The sequence below is a fragment of the Brienomyrus brachyistius genome, chromosome 12 (assembly GCF_023856365.1).
Source record: "Brienomyrus brachyistius isolate T26 chromosome 12, BBRACH_0.4, whole genome shotgun sequence".
In the NCBI taxonomy this organism is placed as follows: Eukaryota; Metazoa; Chordata; class Actinopteri; order Osteoglossiformes; family Mormyridae; genus Brienomyrus; species Brienomyrus brachyistius.
This window is the reverse complement of record NC_064544.1, coordinates 26,350,443-26,369,739: the sequence shown is the minus strand read 5'-3', so window position 1 is coordinate 26,369,739 and position 19,297 is coordinate 26,350,443. Positions and strand designations below refer to the sequence as shown.

At 41.1% G+C, this 19,297-nt stretch overlaps 2 protein-coding genes across 2 annotated transcripts in view; both read left to right on the top strand.

Moving 5' to 3' along the window:
- Positions 1 to 19,297, top strand: part of LOC125705360 (uncharacterized) — a 311,911-nt gene that overhangs the window by 172,659 nt on the left and 119,955 nt on the right. The gene's annotated exons all lie outside the window — the stretch shown is intronic.
- The window catches only part of LOC125705348 (uncharacterized), a 99,443-nt gene that overhangs the window by 42,514 nt on the left and 37,632 nt on the right, over positions 1 to 19,297 (top strand). Inside the window, exons 8-9 of the mRNA XM_048971877.1 lie at positions 13,287 to 13,400; positions 14,001 to 14,120. Of these exons, the coding sequence (XP_048827834.1) occupies positions 13,287 to 13,400; positions 14,001 to 14,120 (234 nt within the window). The remainder of the gene's footprint in view (positions 1 to 13,286; positions 13,401 to 14,000; positions 14,121 to 19,297) is intronic.

The following is a 19,297-nucleotide window of genomic DNA, read 5'->3' as shown; positions in this document are numbered from 1 at the left end:
GCACCATGCACTATGACATCGTCCAAGTAGCTGTGAACCATGATTACGCTTTTGTTAGGCTCCGGTAAATCGACACACAGTCTAATTCCTCCACCCTTTTTGCGGGTGACAACTATGGGGAAACCCATGGGGGAGCATCTGTTCTTTCAATGACTCCAGATTGTAACAACCGCTGAAGTTCAAGTGATACTTCGTCTCGTACACAGAAATGTACAGTATAACGGTTATGTTGTGGATGGATATCCTAATCCAACCCCTCCTCCTACACTAACGTATAACATCTATGATGCGAATGTATTTCCAAATCCTACCCCTCTTCATGCACTAGCGTATAACATGTATGGTGCGGATGGGTATCCTAATCCTACCCCTCCTCATACACTAACGTATAACATCTATGATGCGAATGTATTTCCAAATCCTACCCCTCTTCATGCACTAGCGTATTACATGTATGGTGCGGATGGATATCCTAATCCTACCCCTCCTCATACACTAACGTATAACATATATGGTGTGGATGGATATCCTAATCCTACACCTCCTCATAGACTAACGTATAACATGTATGGTGTGGATGGATATCCTAATCCTACACCTCCTCATACACTAACGTATAACATGTATGGTGCGGATGGATATCCTAATCCTACCCCTCCTCATACACTAACGTATAACATGTATGGTGCGGATGGATATCCTAATCCTACCCCTCCTCATACACTAACGTATAACATGTATGGTGCGGATGGATATCCTAATCCTACCCCTCCTCATACACTAACGTATAACATGTATGGTGCGGATGGATATCCTAATCCTACCCCTCCTCATACACTAACGTATAACATGTATGGTGCGGATGGATATCCTAATCCTACCCCTCCTCATACATTAACGTATAACATGTATGGTGCGGATGGATATCCTAAAACTACCCCTCCTCATACACTAACGTATAACATGTATGGTGTGGATGGATATCGTAATCCTACATCTCCTCATAGCCTAACGTATAACATGTATGGTGTGGATGGATATCCTAATCCTAGCCCTCCTCATACACTAACGTATAACATGTATGGTGCGGCTGGATATCCTAATCCTATCCCTCCTCATATACTAACGTATAACATGTATGGTGCGGATAGATATCCTAATCCTACCCCTCCTCCTACACTAACGTATAACATCTATGATGCGAATGTATTTCCAAATCCTACCCCTCTTCATGCACTAGCGTATAACATGTATGGTGCGGATGGGTATCCTAATCCTACCCCTCCTCATACACTAACGTATAACATCTATGATGCGAATGTATTTCCAAATCCTACCCCTCTTCATGCACTAGCGTATTACATGTATGGTGCGGATGGATATCCTAATCCTACCCCTCCTCATACACTAACGTATAACATATATGGTGTGGATGGATATCCTAATCCTACACCTCCTCATAGACTAACGTATAACATGTATGGTGTGGATGGATATCTTAATCCTACACCTCCTCATACACTAACGTATAACATGTATGGTGCGGATGGATATCCTAATCCTACCCCTCCTCATACACTAAAGTATAACATGTATGGTGCGGATGGATATCCTAATCCTACACCTCCTCATAGACTAACGTATAACATGTATGGTGCGGATGGATATCCTAATCCTACACCTCCTCATAGACTAACGTATAACATGTATGGTGCGGATGGATATCCTAATCCTACCCCTCCTCATACACTAACGTATAACATGTATGGTGCGGATGGATATCCTAATCCTACCCCTCCTCATACACTAACGTATAACATGTATGGTGCGGATGGATATCCTAATCCTACCCCTCCTCATACACTAACGTATAACATGTATGGTGCGGATGGATATCCTAATCCTACCCCTCCTCATACACTAACGTATAACATGTATGGTGCGGATGGATATCCTAATCCTACCCCTCCTCATACATTAACGTATAACATGTATGGTGCGGATGGATATCCTAATCCTACCCCTCCTCATACACTAACGTATAACATGTATGGTGTGGATGGATATCCTAATCCTACATCTCCTCATAGACTAACGTATAACATGTATGGTGTGGATGGATATCCTAATCCTAGCCCTCCTCATACACTAACGTATAACATGTATGGTGCGGCTGGATATCCTAATCCTATCCCTCCTCATATACTAACGTATAATATGTATGATGCGGATTGATATCCGAATCCTACCCCTCCTCATACACTAACGTATAACATGTATGGTGCGGATTGATATCTGAATCCTACCCCTCCTCATATACTAACGTATAATATGTATGATGCGGATTGATATCCGAATCCTACCCCTCCTCATACACTAACGTATAAGGTTTATGGTGCGGATAGATATCCTAATCCTACCCCTCCTCCTACACTAACGTATAACATCTATGATGCGAATGTATTTACAAATCCTACCCCTCTTCATGCACTAGCGTAAAACATGTATGGTGCGGATGGGTATCCTAATCCTACCCCTCCTCATACACTAACGTATAACATCTATGATGCGAATGTATTTCCAAATCCTACCCCTCTTCATGCACTAGCGTATTACATGTATGGTGCGGATGGATATCCTAATCCTACCCCTCCTCATACACTAACGTATAACATATATGGTGTGGATGGATATCCTAATCCTACACCTCCTCATAGACTAACGTATAACATGTATGGTGTGGATGGATATCCTAATCCTACACCTCCTCATACACTAACGTATAACATGTATGGTGCGGATGGATATCCTAATCCTACCCCTCCTCATACACTAAAGTATAACATGTATGGTGCGGATGGATATCCTAATCCTACACCTCCTCATAGACTAACGTATAACATGTATGGTGCGGATGGATATCCTAATCCTACACCTCCTCATAGACTAACGTATAACATGTATGGTGCGGATGGATATCCTAATCCTACCCCTCCTCATACACTAACGTATAACATGTATGGTGCGGATGGATATCCTAATCCTACCCCTCCTCATACACTAACGTATAACATGTATGGTGCGGATGGATATCCTAATCCTACCCCTCCTCATACACTAACGTATAACATGTATGGTGCGGATGGATATCCTAATCCTACCCCTCCTCATACACTAACGTATAACATGTATGGTGCGGATGGATATCCTAATCCTACCCCTCCTCATACATTAACGTATAACATGTATGGTGCGGATGGATATCTAAATCCAACCCCTCCTCATACACTAACGTATAACATGTATGGTGTGGATGGATATCCTAATCCTACATCTCCTCATAGACTAACGTATAACATGTATGGTGTGGATGGATATCCTAATCCTAGCCCTCCTCATACACTAACGTATAACATGTATGGTGCGGCTGGATATCCTAATCCTATCCCTCCTCATATACTAACGTATAATATGTATGATGCGGATTGATATCCGAATCCTACCCCTCCTCATACACTAACGTATAACATGTATGGTGCGGATTGATATCTGAATCCTACCCCTCCTCATATACTAACGTATAATATGTATGATGCGGATTGATATCCGAATCCTACCCCTCCTCATACACTAACGTATAAGGTTTATGGTGCGGATAGATATCCTAATCCTACCCCTCCTCCTACACTAACGTATAACATCTATGATGCGAATGTATTTCCAAATCCTACCCCTCTTCATGCACTAGCGTATAACATGTATGGTGCGGATGGGTATCCTAATCCTACCCCTCCTCATACACTAACGTATAACATCTATGATGCGAATGTATTTCCAAATCCTACCCCTCTTCATGCACTAGCGTATTACATGTATGGTGCGGATGGATATCCTAATCCTACCCCTCCTCATACACTAACGTATAACATATATGGTGTGGATGGATATCCTAATCCTACACCTCCTCATACACTAACGTATGACATGTATGGTGCGGATGGATATCCTAATCCTACCCCTCCTCATACACTAAAGTATAACATGTATGGTGCGGATGGATATCCTAATCCTACACCTCCTCATAGACTAACGTATAACATGTATGGTGCGGATGGATATCCTAATCCTACACCTCCTCATAGACTAACGTATAACATGTATGGTGCGGATGGATATCCTAATCCTACCCCTCCTCATACACTAACGTATAACATGTATGGTGCGGATGGATATCCTAATCCTACCCCTCCTCATACACTAACGTATAACATGTATGGTGCGGATGGATATCCTAATCCTACCCCTCCTCATACACTAACGTATAACATGTATGGTGCGGATGGATATCCTAATCCTACCCCTCCTCATACACTAACGTATAACATGTATGGTGCGGATGGATATCCTAATCCTACCCCTCCTCATACATTAACGTATAACATGTATGGTGCGGATGGATATCCTAATCCTACCCCTCCTCATACACTAACGTATAACATGTATGGTGTGGATGGATATCCTAATCCTACATCTCCTCATAGACTAACGTATAACATGTATGGTGTGGATGGATATCCTAATCCTAGCCCTCCTCATACACTAACGTATAACATGTATGGTGCGGCTGGATATCCTAATCCTATCCCTCCTCATATACTAACGTATAATATGTATGATGCGGATTGATATCCGAATCCTACCCCTCCTCATACACTAACGTATAACATGTATGGTGCGGATTGATATCTGAATCCTACCCCTCCTCATATACTAACGTATAATATGTATGATGCGGATTGATATCCGAATCCTACCCCTCCTCATACACTAACGTATAAGGTTTATGGTGCGGATAGATATCCTAATCCTACCCCTCCTCCTACACTAACGTATAACATCTATGATGCGAATGTATTTACAAATCCTACCCCTCTTCATGCACTAGCGTATAACATGTATGGTGCGGATGGGTATCCTAATCCTACCCCTCCTCATACACTAACGTATAACATCTATGATGCGAATGTATTTCCAAATCCTACCCCTCTTCATGCACTAGCGTATTACATGTATGGTGCGGATGGATATCCTAATCCTACCCCTCCTCATACACTAACGTATAACATATATGGTGTGGATGGATATCCTAATCCTACACCTCCTCAAAGACTAACGTATAACATGTATGGTGTGGATGGATATCCTAATCCTACACCTCCTCATACACTAACGTATAACATGTATGGTGCGGATGGATATCCTAATCCTACCCCTCCTCATACACTAAAGTATAACATGTATGGTGCGGATGGATATCCTAATCCTACACCTCCTCATAGACTAACGTATAACATGTATGGTGCGGATGGATATCCTAATCCTACACCTCCTCATAGACTAACGTATAACATGTATGGTGCGGATGGATATCCTAATCCTACCCCTCCTCATACACTAACGTATAACATGTATGGTGCGGATGGATATCCTAATCCTACCCCTCCTCATACACTAACGTATAACATGTATGGTGCGGATGGATATCCTAATCCTACCCCTCCTCATACACTAACGTATAACATGTATGGTGCGGATGGATATCCTAATCCTACCCCTCCTCATACACTAACGTATAACATGTATGGTGCGGATGGATATCCTAATCCTACCCCTCCTCATACACTAACGTATAACATGTATGGTGCGGATGGATATCCTAATCCTACCCCTCCTCATACATTAACGTATAACATGTATGGTGCGGATGGATATTCTAATCCTACCCCTCCTCATACACTAACGTATAACATGTATGGTGTGGATGGATATCCTAATCCTACATCTCCTCATAGACTAACGTATAACATGTATGGTGTGGATGGATATCCTAATCCTAGCCCTCCTCATACACTAACGTATAACATGTATGGTGCGGCTGGATATCCTAATCCTATCCCTCCTCATATACTAACGTATAATATGTATGATGCGGATTGATATCCGAATCCTACCCCTCCTCATACACTAACGTATAACATGTATGGTGCGGATTGATATCTGAATCCTACCCCTCCTCATATACTAACGTATAATATGTATGATGCGGATTGATATCCGAATCCTACCCCTCCTCATACACTAACGTATAAGGTTTATGGTGCGGATAGATATCCTAATCCTACCCCTCCTCCTACACTAACGTATAACATCTATGATGCGAATGTATTTACAAATCCTACCCCTCTTCATGCACTAGCGTATAACATGTATGGTGCGGATGGGTATCCTAATCCTACCCCTCCTCATACACTAACGTATAACATCTATGATGCGAATGTATTTCCAAATCCTACCCCTCTTCATGCACTAGCGTATTACATGTATGGTGCGGATGGATATCCTAATCCTACCCCTCCTCATACACTAACGTATAACATATATGGTGTGGATGGATATCCTAATCCTACACCTCCTCAAAGACTAACGTATAACATGTATGGTGTGGATGGATATCCTAATCCTACACCTCCTCATACACTAACGTATAACATGTATGGTGCGGATGGATATCCTAATCCTACCCCTCCTCATACACTAAAGTATAACATGTATGGTGCGGATGGATATCCTAATCCTACACCTCCTCATAGACTAACGTATAACATGTATGGTGCGGATGGATATCCTAATCCTACACCTCCTCATAGACTAACGTATAACATGTATGGTGCGGATGGATATCCTAATCCTACCCCTCCTCATACACTAACGTATAACATGTATGGTGCGGATGGATATCCTAATCCTACCCCTCCTCATACACTAACGTATAACATGTATGGTGCGGATGGATATCCTAATCCTACCCCTCCTCATACACTAACGTATAACATGTATGGTGCGGATGGATATCCTAATCCTACCCCTCCTCATACACTAACGTATAACATGTATGGTGCGGATGGATATCCTAATCCTACCCCTCCTCATACACTAACGTATAACATGTATGGTGCGGATGGATATCCTAATCCTACCCCTCCTCATACATTAACGTATAACATGTATGGTGCGGATGGATATCCTAATCCTACCCCTCCTCATACACTAACGTATAACATGTATGGTGTGGATGGATATCCTAATCCTACATCTCCTCATAGACTAACGTATAACATGTATGGTGTGGATGGATATCCTAATCCTAGCCCTCCTCATACACTAACGTATAACATGTATGGTGCGGCTGGATATCCTAATCCTATCCCTCCTCATATACTAACGTATAATATGTATGATGCGGATTGATATCCGAATCCTACCCCTCCTCATACACTAACGTATAACATGTATGGTGCGGATTGATATCTGAATCCTACCCCTCCTCATATACTAACGTATAATATGTATGATGCGGATTGATATCCGAATCCTACCCCTCCTCATACACTAACGTATAAGGTTTATGGTGCGGATAGATATCCTAATCCTACCCCTCCTCCTACACTAACGTATAACATCTATGATGCGAATGTATTTACAAATCCTACCCCTCTTCATGCACTAGCGTATAACATGTATGGTGCGGATGGGTATCCTAATCCTACCCCTCCTCATACACTAACGTATAACATCTATGATGCGAATGTATTTCCAAATCCTACCCCTCTTCATGCACTAGCGTATTACATGTATGGTGCGGATGGATATCCTAATCCTACCCCTCCTCATACACTAACGTATAACATATATGGTGTGGATGGATATCCTAATCCTACACCTCCTCATAGACTAACGTATAACATGTATGGTGTGGATGGATATCCTAATCCTACACCTCCTCATACACTAACGTATAACATGTATGGTGCGGATGGATATCCTAATCCTACCCCTCCTCATACACTAAAGTATAACATGTATGGTGCGGATGGATATCCTAATCCTACACCTCCTCATAGACTAACGTATAACATGTATGGTGCGGATGGATATCCTAATCCTACACCTCCTCATAGACTAACGTATAACATGTATGGTGCGGATGGATATCCTAATCCTACCCCTCCTCATACACTAACGTATAACATGTATGGTGCGGATGGATATCCTAATCCTACCCCTCCTCATACACTAACGTATAACATGTATGGTGCGGATGGATATCCTAATCCTACCCCTCCTCATACACTAACGTATAACATGTATGGTGCGGATGGATATCCTAATCCTACCCCTCCTCATACACTAACGTATAACATGTATGGTGCGGATGGATATCCTAATCCTACCCCTCCTCATACATTAACGTATAACATGTATGGTGCGGATGGATATCCTAATCCTACCCCTCCTCATACACTAACGTATAACATGTATGGTGTGGATGGATATCCTAATCCTACATCTCCTCATAGACTAACGTATAACATGTATGGTGTGGATGGATATCCTAATCCTAGCCCTGCTCATACACTAACGTATAACATGTATGGTGCGGCTGGATATCCTAATCCTATCCCTCCTCATATACTAACGTATAATATGTATGATGCGGATTGATATCCGAATCCTACCCCTCCTCATACACTAACGTATAACATGTATGGTGCGGATTGATATCTGAATCCTACCCCTCCTCATATACTAACGTATAATATGTATGATGCGGATTGATATCCTAATCCTACCCCTCCTCATACACTAACGTATAACATGTATGGTGCGGATGGATATCCTAATCCTACCCCTCCTCATACACTAACGTATAACATGTATGGTGCGGATGGATATCCTAATCCTACCCCTCCTCATACACTAACGTATAACATGTATGGTGCGGATGGATATCCTAATCCTACCCCTCCTCATACACTAACGTATAACATGTATGGTGCGGATGGATATCCTAATCCTACCCCTCCTCATACATTAACGTATAACATGTATGGTGCGGATGGATATCCTAATCCTACCCCTCCTCATACACTAACGTATAACATGTATGGTGTGGATGGATATCCTAATCCTACATCTCCTCATAGACTAACGTATAACATGTATGGTGTGGATGGATATCCTAATCCTAGCCCTCCTCATACACTAACGTATAACATGTATGGTGCGGCTGGATATCCTAATCCTATCCCTCCTCATATACTAACGTATAATATGTATGATGCGGATTGATATCCGAATCCTACCCCTCCTCATACACTAACGTATAACATGTATGGTGCGGATTGATATCTGAATCCTACCCCTCCTCATATACTAACGTATAATATGTATGATGCGGATTGATATCCGAATCCTACCCCTCCTCATACACTAACGTATAAGGTTTATGGTGCGGATAGATATCCTAATCCTACCCCTCCTCCTACACTAACGTATAACATCTATGATGCGAATGTATTTACAAATCCTACCCCTCTTCATGCACTAGCGTATAACATGTATGGTGCGGATGGGTATCCTAATCCTACCCCTCCTCATACACTAACGTATAACATCTATGATGCGAATGTATTTCCAAATCCTACCCCTCTTCATGCACTAGCGTATTACATGTATGGTGCGGATGGATATCCTAATCCTACCCCTCCTCATACACTAACGTATAACATATATGGTGTGGATGGATATCCTAATCCTACACCTCCTCAAAGACTAACGTATAACATGTATGGTGTGGATGGATATCCTAATCCTACACCTCCTCATACACTAACGTATAACATGTATGGTGCGGATGGATATCCTAATCCTACCCCTCCTCATACACTAAAGTATAACATGTATGGTGCGGATGGATATCCTAATCCTACACCTCCTCATAGACTAACGTATAACATGTATGGTGCGGATGGATATCCTAATCCTACACCTCCTCATAGACTAACGTATAACATGTATGGTGCGGATGGATATCCTAATCCTACCCCTCCTCATACACTAACGTATAACATGTATGGTGCGGATGGATATCCTAATCCTACCCCTCCTCATACACTAACGTATAACATGTATGGTGCGGATGGATATCCTAATCCTACCCCTCCTCATACACTAACGTATAACATGTATGGTGCGGATGGATATCCTAATCCTACCCCTCCACATACACTAACGTATAACATGTATGGTGCGGATGGATATCCTAATCCTACCCCTCCTCATACATTAACGTATAACATGTATGGTGCGGATGGATATCCTAATCCTACCCCTCCTCATACACTAACGTATAACATGTATGGTGTGGATGGATATCCTAATCCTACATCTCCTCATAGACTAACGTATAACATGTATGGTGTGGATGGATATCCTAATCCTAGCCCTCCTCATACACTAACGTATAACATGTATGGTGCGGCTGGATATCCTAATCCTATCCCTCCTCATATACTAACGTATAATATGTATGATGCGGATTGATATCCGAATCCTACCCCTCCTCATACACTAACGTATAACATGTATGGTGCGGATTGATATCTGAATCCTACCCCTCCTCATATACTAACGTATAATATGTATGATGCGGATTGATATCCAAATCCTACCCCTCCTCATACACTAACGTATAAGGTTTATGGTGCGGATAGATATCCTAATCCTACCCCTCCTCCTACACTAACGTATAACATCTATGATGCGAATGTATTTACAAATCCTACCCCTCTTCATGCACTAGCGTATAACATGTATGGTGCGGATGGGTATCCTAATCCTACCCCTCCTCATACACTAACGTATAACATCTATGATGCGAATGTATTTCCAAATCCTACCCCTCTTCATGCACTAGCGTATTACATGTATGGTGCGGATGGATATCCTAATCCTACCCCTCCTCATACACTAACGTATAACATATATGGTGTGGATGGATATCCTAATCCTACACCTCCTCATAGACTAACGTATAACATGTATGGTGTGGATGGATATCCTAATCCTACACCTCCTCATACACTAACGTATAACATGTATGGTGCGGATGGATATCCTAATCCTACCCCTCCTCATACACTAAAGTATAACATGTATGGTGCGGATGGATATCCTAATCCTACACCTCCTCATAGACTAACGTATAACATGTATGGTGCGGATGGATATCCTAATCCTACCCCTCCTCATACACTAACGTATAACATGTATGGTGCGGATGGATATCCTAATCCTACCCCTCCTCATACACTAACGTATAACATGTATGGTGTGGATGGATATCCTAATCCTACATCTCCTCATAGACTAACGTATAACATGTATGGTGTGGATGGATATCCTAATCCTAGCCCTCCTCATACACTAACGTATAACATGTATGGTGCGGCTGGATATCCTAATCCTATCCCTCCTCATATACTAACGTATAATATGTATGATGCGGATTGATATCCGAATCCTACCCCTCCTCATACACTAACGTATAACATGTATGGTGCGGATTGATATCTGAATCCTACCCCTCCTCATATACTAACGTATAATATGTATGATGCGGATTGATATCCGAATCCTACCCCTCCTCATACACTAACGTATAAGGTTTATGGTGCGGATAGATATCCTAATCCTACCCCTCCTCCTACACTAACGTATAACATCTATGATGCGAATGTATTTCCAAATCCTACCCCTCTTCATGCACTAGCGTATAACATGTATGGTGCGGATGGGTATCCTAATCCTACCCCTCCTCATACACTAACGTATAACATCTATGATGCGAATGTATTTCCAAATCCTACCCCTCTTCATGCACTAGCGTATTACATGTATGGTGCGGATGGATATCCTAATCCTACCCCTCCTCATACACTAACGTATAACATATATGGTGTGGATGGATATCCTAATCCTACACCTCCTCATAGACTAACGTATAACATGTATGGTGTGGATGGATATCCTAATCCTACACCTCCTCATACACTAACGTATAACATGTATGGTGCGGATGGATATCCTAATCCTACCCCTCCTCATACACTAACGTATAACATGTATGGTGCGGATGGATATCCTAATCCTACCCCTCCTCATACACTAACGTATAACATGTATGGTGCGGATGGATATCCTAATCCTACCCCTCCTCATACACTAACGTATAACATGTATGGTGCGGATGGATATCCTAATCCTACCCCTCCTCATACACTAACGTATAACATGTATGGTGCGGATGGATATCCTAATCCTACACCTCCTCATAGACTAACGTATAACATGTATGGTGTGGATGGATATCCTAATCCTAGCCCTCCTCATACACTAATGTATAACATGTATGGTGCGGATGGATATCCTAATCCTACCCCTCCTCATACATTAACGTATAACATGTATGGTGTGGATGGATATCCTAATCCTAGCCCTCCTCATATACTAACGTATAACATCTATGATGCGAATGTATTTCCAAATCCTACCCCTCCTCATAGACTAAAGTATAACATGTATGGTGCGGATGGATATCCTAATCCTATCCCTCCTCATATACTAATGTATAATATGTATGATGCGGATTGATATCCGAATCCTACCCCTCCTCATACACTAATGTATAACATGTATGGTGCGGATGGATATCCTAATCCTATCCCTCCTCATACACTAACGTATAACATGTATGGTGCGGATGAATATCCTAATCCTACCCTCCTCATACACTAACGTATAACATGTATGGTGCGGATGGATATCCTAATCCTACCCCTTCTCATACAACGTGTAATCTGTGTAGGTGGAGTTTGGTTCATTGTTACTGTAACGCGTCCCTGATGTGAATGTTACTTGTTTTGGCCCCTCAACTTCCAATGGGGGCCCAGCTCCTGATCCCTGTGTGTCCCTCATGCCCTGGAATTTCACAGAAGGCCTCACTGCAGCCCATCGCTCTGCCTTCATATGTGCTCATTGGGGTCACACTTATCCACTTACGTGGATGGAATCATACAGGCTGATTGGCTCATTTGGTTCCCCTATGCATGTGGCTTTATAGCTGTTTGGAAGCATGATTTAGGGTGAATAATATCTCCCAGCCAAACACCCTCACTGACTTTTCATGACCCTTATTAATCTGCTTCCTAACCTGTGTGACTCTATGGGTTAGAACTTAACCGCAGGCTGATCCTGCTGTCTGATCCTTACTTACACGTTACTTTAGACAAAAGCATCTGATAGACAAATGAACCACTGAATGCATTTGCTTTTTCTTGTGTCTCACATTAATTACTTGTTGACTGACTATTCTTACCTCATTTCAGGTGGTTTCATTGGGTTCTCAGCTGAATTTTCCCCAACTCCAGCTCAGAAAGCAGCATTTGGAGTAATGTTGGGTGGAATCATATTTATACTCATCTTTTTCATTATATGCCAAAGTGAGTATGTTTATAAATGGATTTCAGGAATATTGGACTAGAATTATACATAGAGATTTATTTTCTGCTTTGAATTTAAACACAGAAATGTGTAACAATTTACATAATTTAAATATTTTAAATGAAGTATATGTTTTGTTCAGTGTTAATCTGTATCCATGGGGCAGCACAGTGGCTCAGTGGTCAGCACTACTGCCTGACACCTCCAGGGTGCTGATTTGAGTCCCACTCATCTATGTCTGTATACAGTCTGCTTTTGGTCCCCATATCATGTGAGTTTCCACCAGTTACTCCAGTTTCCTCCAGCAGCCCACAGTCTCCCTCTCAGGTTAATTGGTGTCTGTAAATTGCCCATAGTATGTGAGCTTGGCTCAGCCTGTGCATTAAAGCCCCCCCAGCCCCCTGGGTTACCTTTTATCATTCTGTTTATATCTTCAAATTGTTTTTTTTTACCACAGTGTCTGACCTGGGATTTTACCCCTTATGCCCCAGCTGACAGGGCTGTGCAGAGCAGCACCTTAAACACAGGACACTCTATTGTTCTATATTTTCTGCCTGAAATGAATTTTATGTTCACTAACTGTTTTCTTCTCGTTTCAGTCGCCTGTGTTGTGGTTTTGGCAAAATATTCAGAAGACAATGACAAAGTAGAGAAAATACTGAAGTATGTGGCAGGAATAACTGGAATTATATTCCTGCTCATCTCGGTCTCATCCATCAGTAAGTCTGTATAAGTTCCCATATGTGCTGTTAGCATGTTCTTCCCATGTTTGCACTGGATCCCTCCATGCAGGGGCATTATGCACCTTTTTTCGGGGGTGCAGCTTCAACATACTGTACACTCACTGGCCACTTTATTAGGTTCAGCTGTTCAAATGCTGTTTGAAGAAAATATCTAATAAACCAATTATATGTCAGCACATTAAATTATATGTATTGCACCTTGTATAAAATCATGCTGATACAGGTCTGGAGCTTCAGGTAATGTTCACATCACACACCAGAATGGGGAAGAAAGCTGATTTATGTGACTTTGAATGTGGCATGTTTGCTGGTGCCTGACGTGCTGGTGTGAGTATTTCAGAAATTGCTGATCTGCTGGGATTTTCACACACAACCATCCTAGGATTTACAGAAAATGGACCGAGAAAGAAAAAACGTCCAGTGAGTCGGCGGTTTTCTGGGTGAAAATCCCATGTCAGTTCTTTACAAACTTTAGTGCTGAAAAGGACCTTTTATTGATACAAGAAGTGACTGGCAGAGTGATAATAGGCTGGTTGTTCAAAATATTACTGCATACTTGTAAATTGCTTTCAAAAACAAATAAACCAAAAGCGCACTTCAATTAAAACCGAGCTGGAAAGGGCCGTTTACTTCTAATATATTACTGCTAATATAACAAACTCAAGCTATTTCTCTATTTCTGCGCAATAGTTGCACTGGAGTTATTGCATAACAAATTTAAGTATAATGGAATGGAACAGAAAACATATTAATAAGATAAGATAAGATAAGATAAGATAAGATAAGATAAGATAAGATAAGATAAGAAAAAACTTTATTTATCACGAGGGAAATTCTTTTGTCCTTTACATGCTCAGTGCAACAAGAGGAATAAAGGTAAGGTAAAGAGTTTAAAGGGAACAGAAGTAATATTGCAAATAACTATGAGTAATACTTTGTATTATAACTATATAAATACTCATACTCTTTACAAAGTAAAAAATAACTATAACTAAGCTATAACAAATATAATAAAATAACAGATTATTAGTGCACGTGGTAATGAAAAGTGACTGAGTGTTTGTGCCTTGAATAATTGAGATAGCGGCATGTGATGATAGGATAAAACAAACATTCAATACCAAACAGATGAGTAATATTGCAAAATCCAAATAAGGCTTAATGACAAATTCTGAAAAAGATCACCTACAAAATGAGGAAGAGTTATACAGTCTTATTGCCACAGGTAAGAAGGATTTCCTGTGGCGTTCGGTTCTACATTTGGAGGCAGTTAGTCTTTTGCTGTGGGAGCTCTGATGACCCATCATGGCTGCGTACATGGGGTGGGAGGGGTTGTCCATGATGCTGAGAAGCTTTTTCAGCATTCTCCTCTCAGACACCTCCGCCAGGTTCTCCAGTCTGACCCCCAGGACAGAACCAGCCTTTTTAATCAGCTTGTTCAACCTGTTGGCATCAGCTGCCTTCACCCCATTGCCCCAGCACACAGCTGCAAAAAACACTGTGCTCTCCACCACAGAGTGATAGAACATAGTCAGCATTTTCCTACAAACATTGAAAGACCTGAGCCTCCTTAGTAGGTAAAGCCGGCTCTGCCCTTTCTTGAAAACAGTATCTGTGTTCTTGGACCAGTCCAGCTTACTGTCAATGTGAACCCCCAGGTATCTGTAATCCTCAACCACCTCAACATCTGTTCCTCTGATGGTGACAGGGGTGGAAAGAGGAGCCTGCTTCCTAAAGTCCACAACCAGTTCCTTTGTTTTTGTGATGTTTAGCTGTAAATGGTTCAGCTCACACCACTCAACAAAGCTGTCCACCACACTCCTGTATTCATCCTCCTGTCCTGTCCGTCCCTGACACAGGCCAGTCTTGCTTGAATCACTTGACTAATATACAAGCAGACATATGCCTGCTACAAGAAACTCACTTGACAGAAGCCACAAGTCAGAAATTAAAAACCCCACAATTTAATCAAGTATATTTATCAACATATAACTCCAAAAAATGGTGTCTTTAATAAACCAAAAAATTCAGTTCATGCATAATACAACTATCACTGACCCTGAGGGACGATATGTCATTAATTATTATTAATGGTTATTAACATAACCATTAACAATACTAACTTAACTATTGAAAAAATATATGGACCTAATACTGACGACTGTCTTTTTCCATACATTTTTTCACGCATTGTCGGACTTATCAGACTCTAAAATTATAATTGGAGGCGACTTTAACACAGTCATTAATCCCACTTTAGATACAGTGGATCATCTACTGCTGTTAATTTCAGAAATTGTCACTCCACTGAAACACTGAAACAATACATGGATGAATTTGGTCTTTTCGACCACTGGCACCTAAAAATCTCAGCAAACAGAGATACTCAGACTTTTCTCCACCCCATCAATCCTTCTCACGTATCAATTTTTTTCTAGCCAGAAATTCAATCATACCAGATATCTTGGAGTCCGTAATCCATCCCATCATAATTAGTGACTATACACCAGTAACACTCGATTTAAGCATTAAACAATTTAAACAACCCATGGCTAGATGGAGATTTAACACTTCTTTGTAAGATCCTGACTTTAACGTATTTTTCACCAAAGAGTGGGCATACTTCATGGAAATAAATGATTCTCCAGAATGTTCTCCTACAAACGTATGGGAAACAGCCAAAGCAGCACTAAGAGGTCAAATTATATCATACTCATCTTACAAGAAAAAAAGGAAAAGGAACTCGAAAAAAAAACTCTAAATGATGCAGTTATAAGACCCCAAATGAGCAACTTGAATAGGAACTGTCCAACACTAACCTACAACTTAACAGTATAATAAATAAATAAACTCAATTTATTATTGAGAGACTTAGACATGATCATTTTGAATATAATAACAAAGCTGGGAAATGTCTGGCAAAGCAACTTAAACGGAATAAAGAAAAATTGCTTATTCCAGCCATTAAAGATGCAACAGGAAAAATCATTCCTGAAGAAATAAATGATGTTTTCAAACACTTTTATAAAAAATTGTATACCCCAGATAATGAACCGAACTTAATAGACATTAACTCCTTTTTTGATAATATAGAATTACCCAAACTCAACATAAAACAAACAGATTGGACATGCCATTAACATTGTATGAATTTAATACAGCCCATAATAAAATGCCCAGCAATGAAGCTCCCGCAGCTGATGGCTTCCCTGTTGAATTCTTCAAACATTTTTGGAAAATAATATCACCACTGTTTCTCAAAATGGTGCAATACATTAAATATAGTTCAACAGCTCCTTTATACATGAATACTGCTCTTATCTCCATACTGCTGAAACCCAATAAGGACCCATCTCTCTGCTCTAGTTATCGTCCCATATCACTACTTAATACAGATCTTAAAATCATCAGCAAAGCACTAGACTCCAGGTTAGAAATCGTAACTCCATCACTGACACACCCAGACCAACCCGGATTTATCAAAGGCAAGAATTCTGCAAATAACATATGCAGATTATTCAACCTAATTAATGTATCTAGAAAAAACCAAAAAGAAACAGTAATATTATCATTTGATGTGGAAAAAGCATTTGACCGGGTAAACTGGAACTTTTTACTTGCAACACTACACAGATTTGGTTTTGGAGAATCATTTATTCATTGGGTACAGACATTGTACAGCTCACCAATGGCAGCAGTTCTTACTAATGCTATAACATCACAGAGTTTCACACTGCACAGGGGAACCAGGCAAGGATGTCCACTCTCACCATCACTTTTCGCCCTCTTCATTGAACCTCTTGCTGCTGCAATCAGGCTAAATAACATCACCAAAGGAATACAAACACTCAACACCCATCATAAGATTAGTCTCTGTGCCGTCGATATATTACTGTATCTGCAACAGCCTTTAAACTCTATAAATGAGACTATCACTCTAATTAATTCGTTTTCCAAAATCTCTGACTATGCTATAAATTGGACAAAATCAACAATTCTATCTATAATTGGTGACAAATTACACAATACTCTTCAAAACCTACCTTTTCAAATTCCAATTGGTAACATCAAGTATCTAGGCATAAAAATTTCAACTAACCCACCAGAATCACCCCTCTTAAATTTTAGTCCCTTAAAAAAAAATATCAGGGCCTGATGGCTTCCCTCTCCATCTCCTTTCTGAATTTTGGAAACTGCTTTCTACTCCACTCTTCCACATCCTTCTTTTAATTCATCTGTGATGATTTTACTGTTTAAACAAAGTGAAAACCCCTCAGACTGTCCTGCTACCACCTGCTGTCTCTGATGAACGCCGATGTCAAGCTGCTTGTGAAGGTTCTTGCTCTTCGGCTGCAGGCAGTGATTTGTAACTTGACCAAACTGGCTTTATTAAATCCCACTATGTCACCGACAGCATGCGCCTCTCCTTAGATGCAGAGAAGGCTTTTGATAGGATGAATTGGTCATTTTTGTGGAGGATCCAGGACAGAATGAGCTTTGGCTTTTATTTTACCAACATGATTCAGACCCTTTACTCCTCCCCCTCCTCACTCCTCCTGACTGATACCAACATCTCTCCTCCTTTTCTGCTCCTTCAAGGTGCCAGGCAGGGCTGTCCACTATCCCCTTTACTCTTTAATCTCTCATTAGAGCCCCTAGCCACAGCTCTCCATCAGTCAGATCTCATGTCTCCTATCCTGGTTAAAGGTTTTCCTCAGACAGTCTCCTTATATGCTGAGGATCTGCTCCTTTACCTTGGCAATGCCCCAGCTGGTCTTCCTCATGTCCTTAATCTGTCTCAGACATATGAATCCCTGTCGGCTATAAGATTAACTGGGCAAAGTCTTCTCTTGTTCCACTGAATCCTGCATGTCACTTTTCCTTGTTTCCTTCTTCTGTCCCTCAGGCGACATCTTTCAGATACCTGGGGTTGGACATCTACCCCTCAGTCCTAGAGCTTGCAGCTGCCAGCTTTTGCCGTGTTCTGGAGGGTATTAAGGTCTCCATCTCCTCGTGGTCTTCTCTCTCCCTCTCATTCCAGACTAGACTGGCCATTATTAAACTGAATGTGCTGCCAAGCATTAATTTTATTAGCTCTATGCTTCCTCTTCCTCCTCCTCCTAGATACTGGGCCTCTGTTAAATCTACCATTT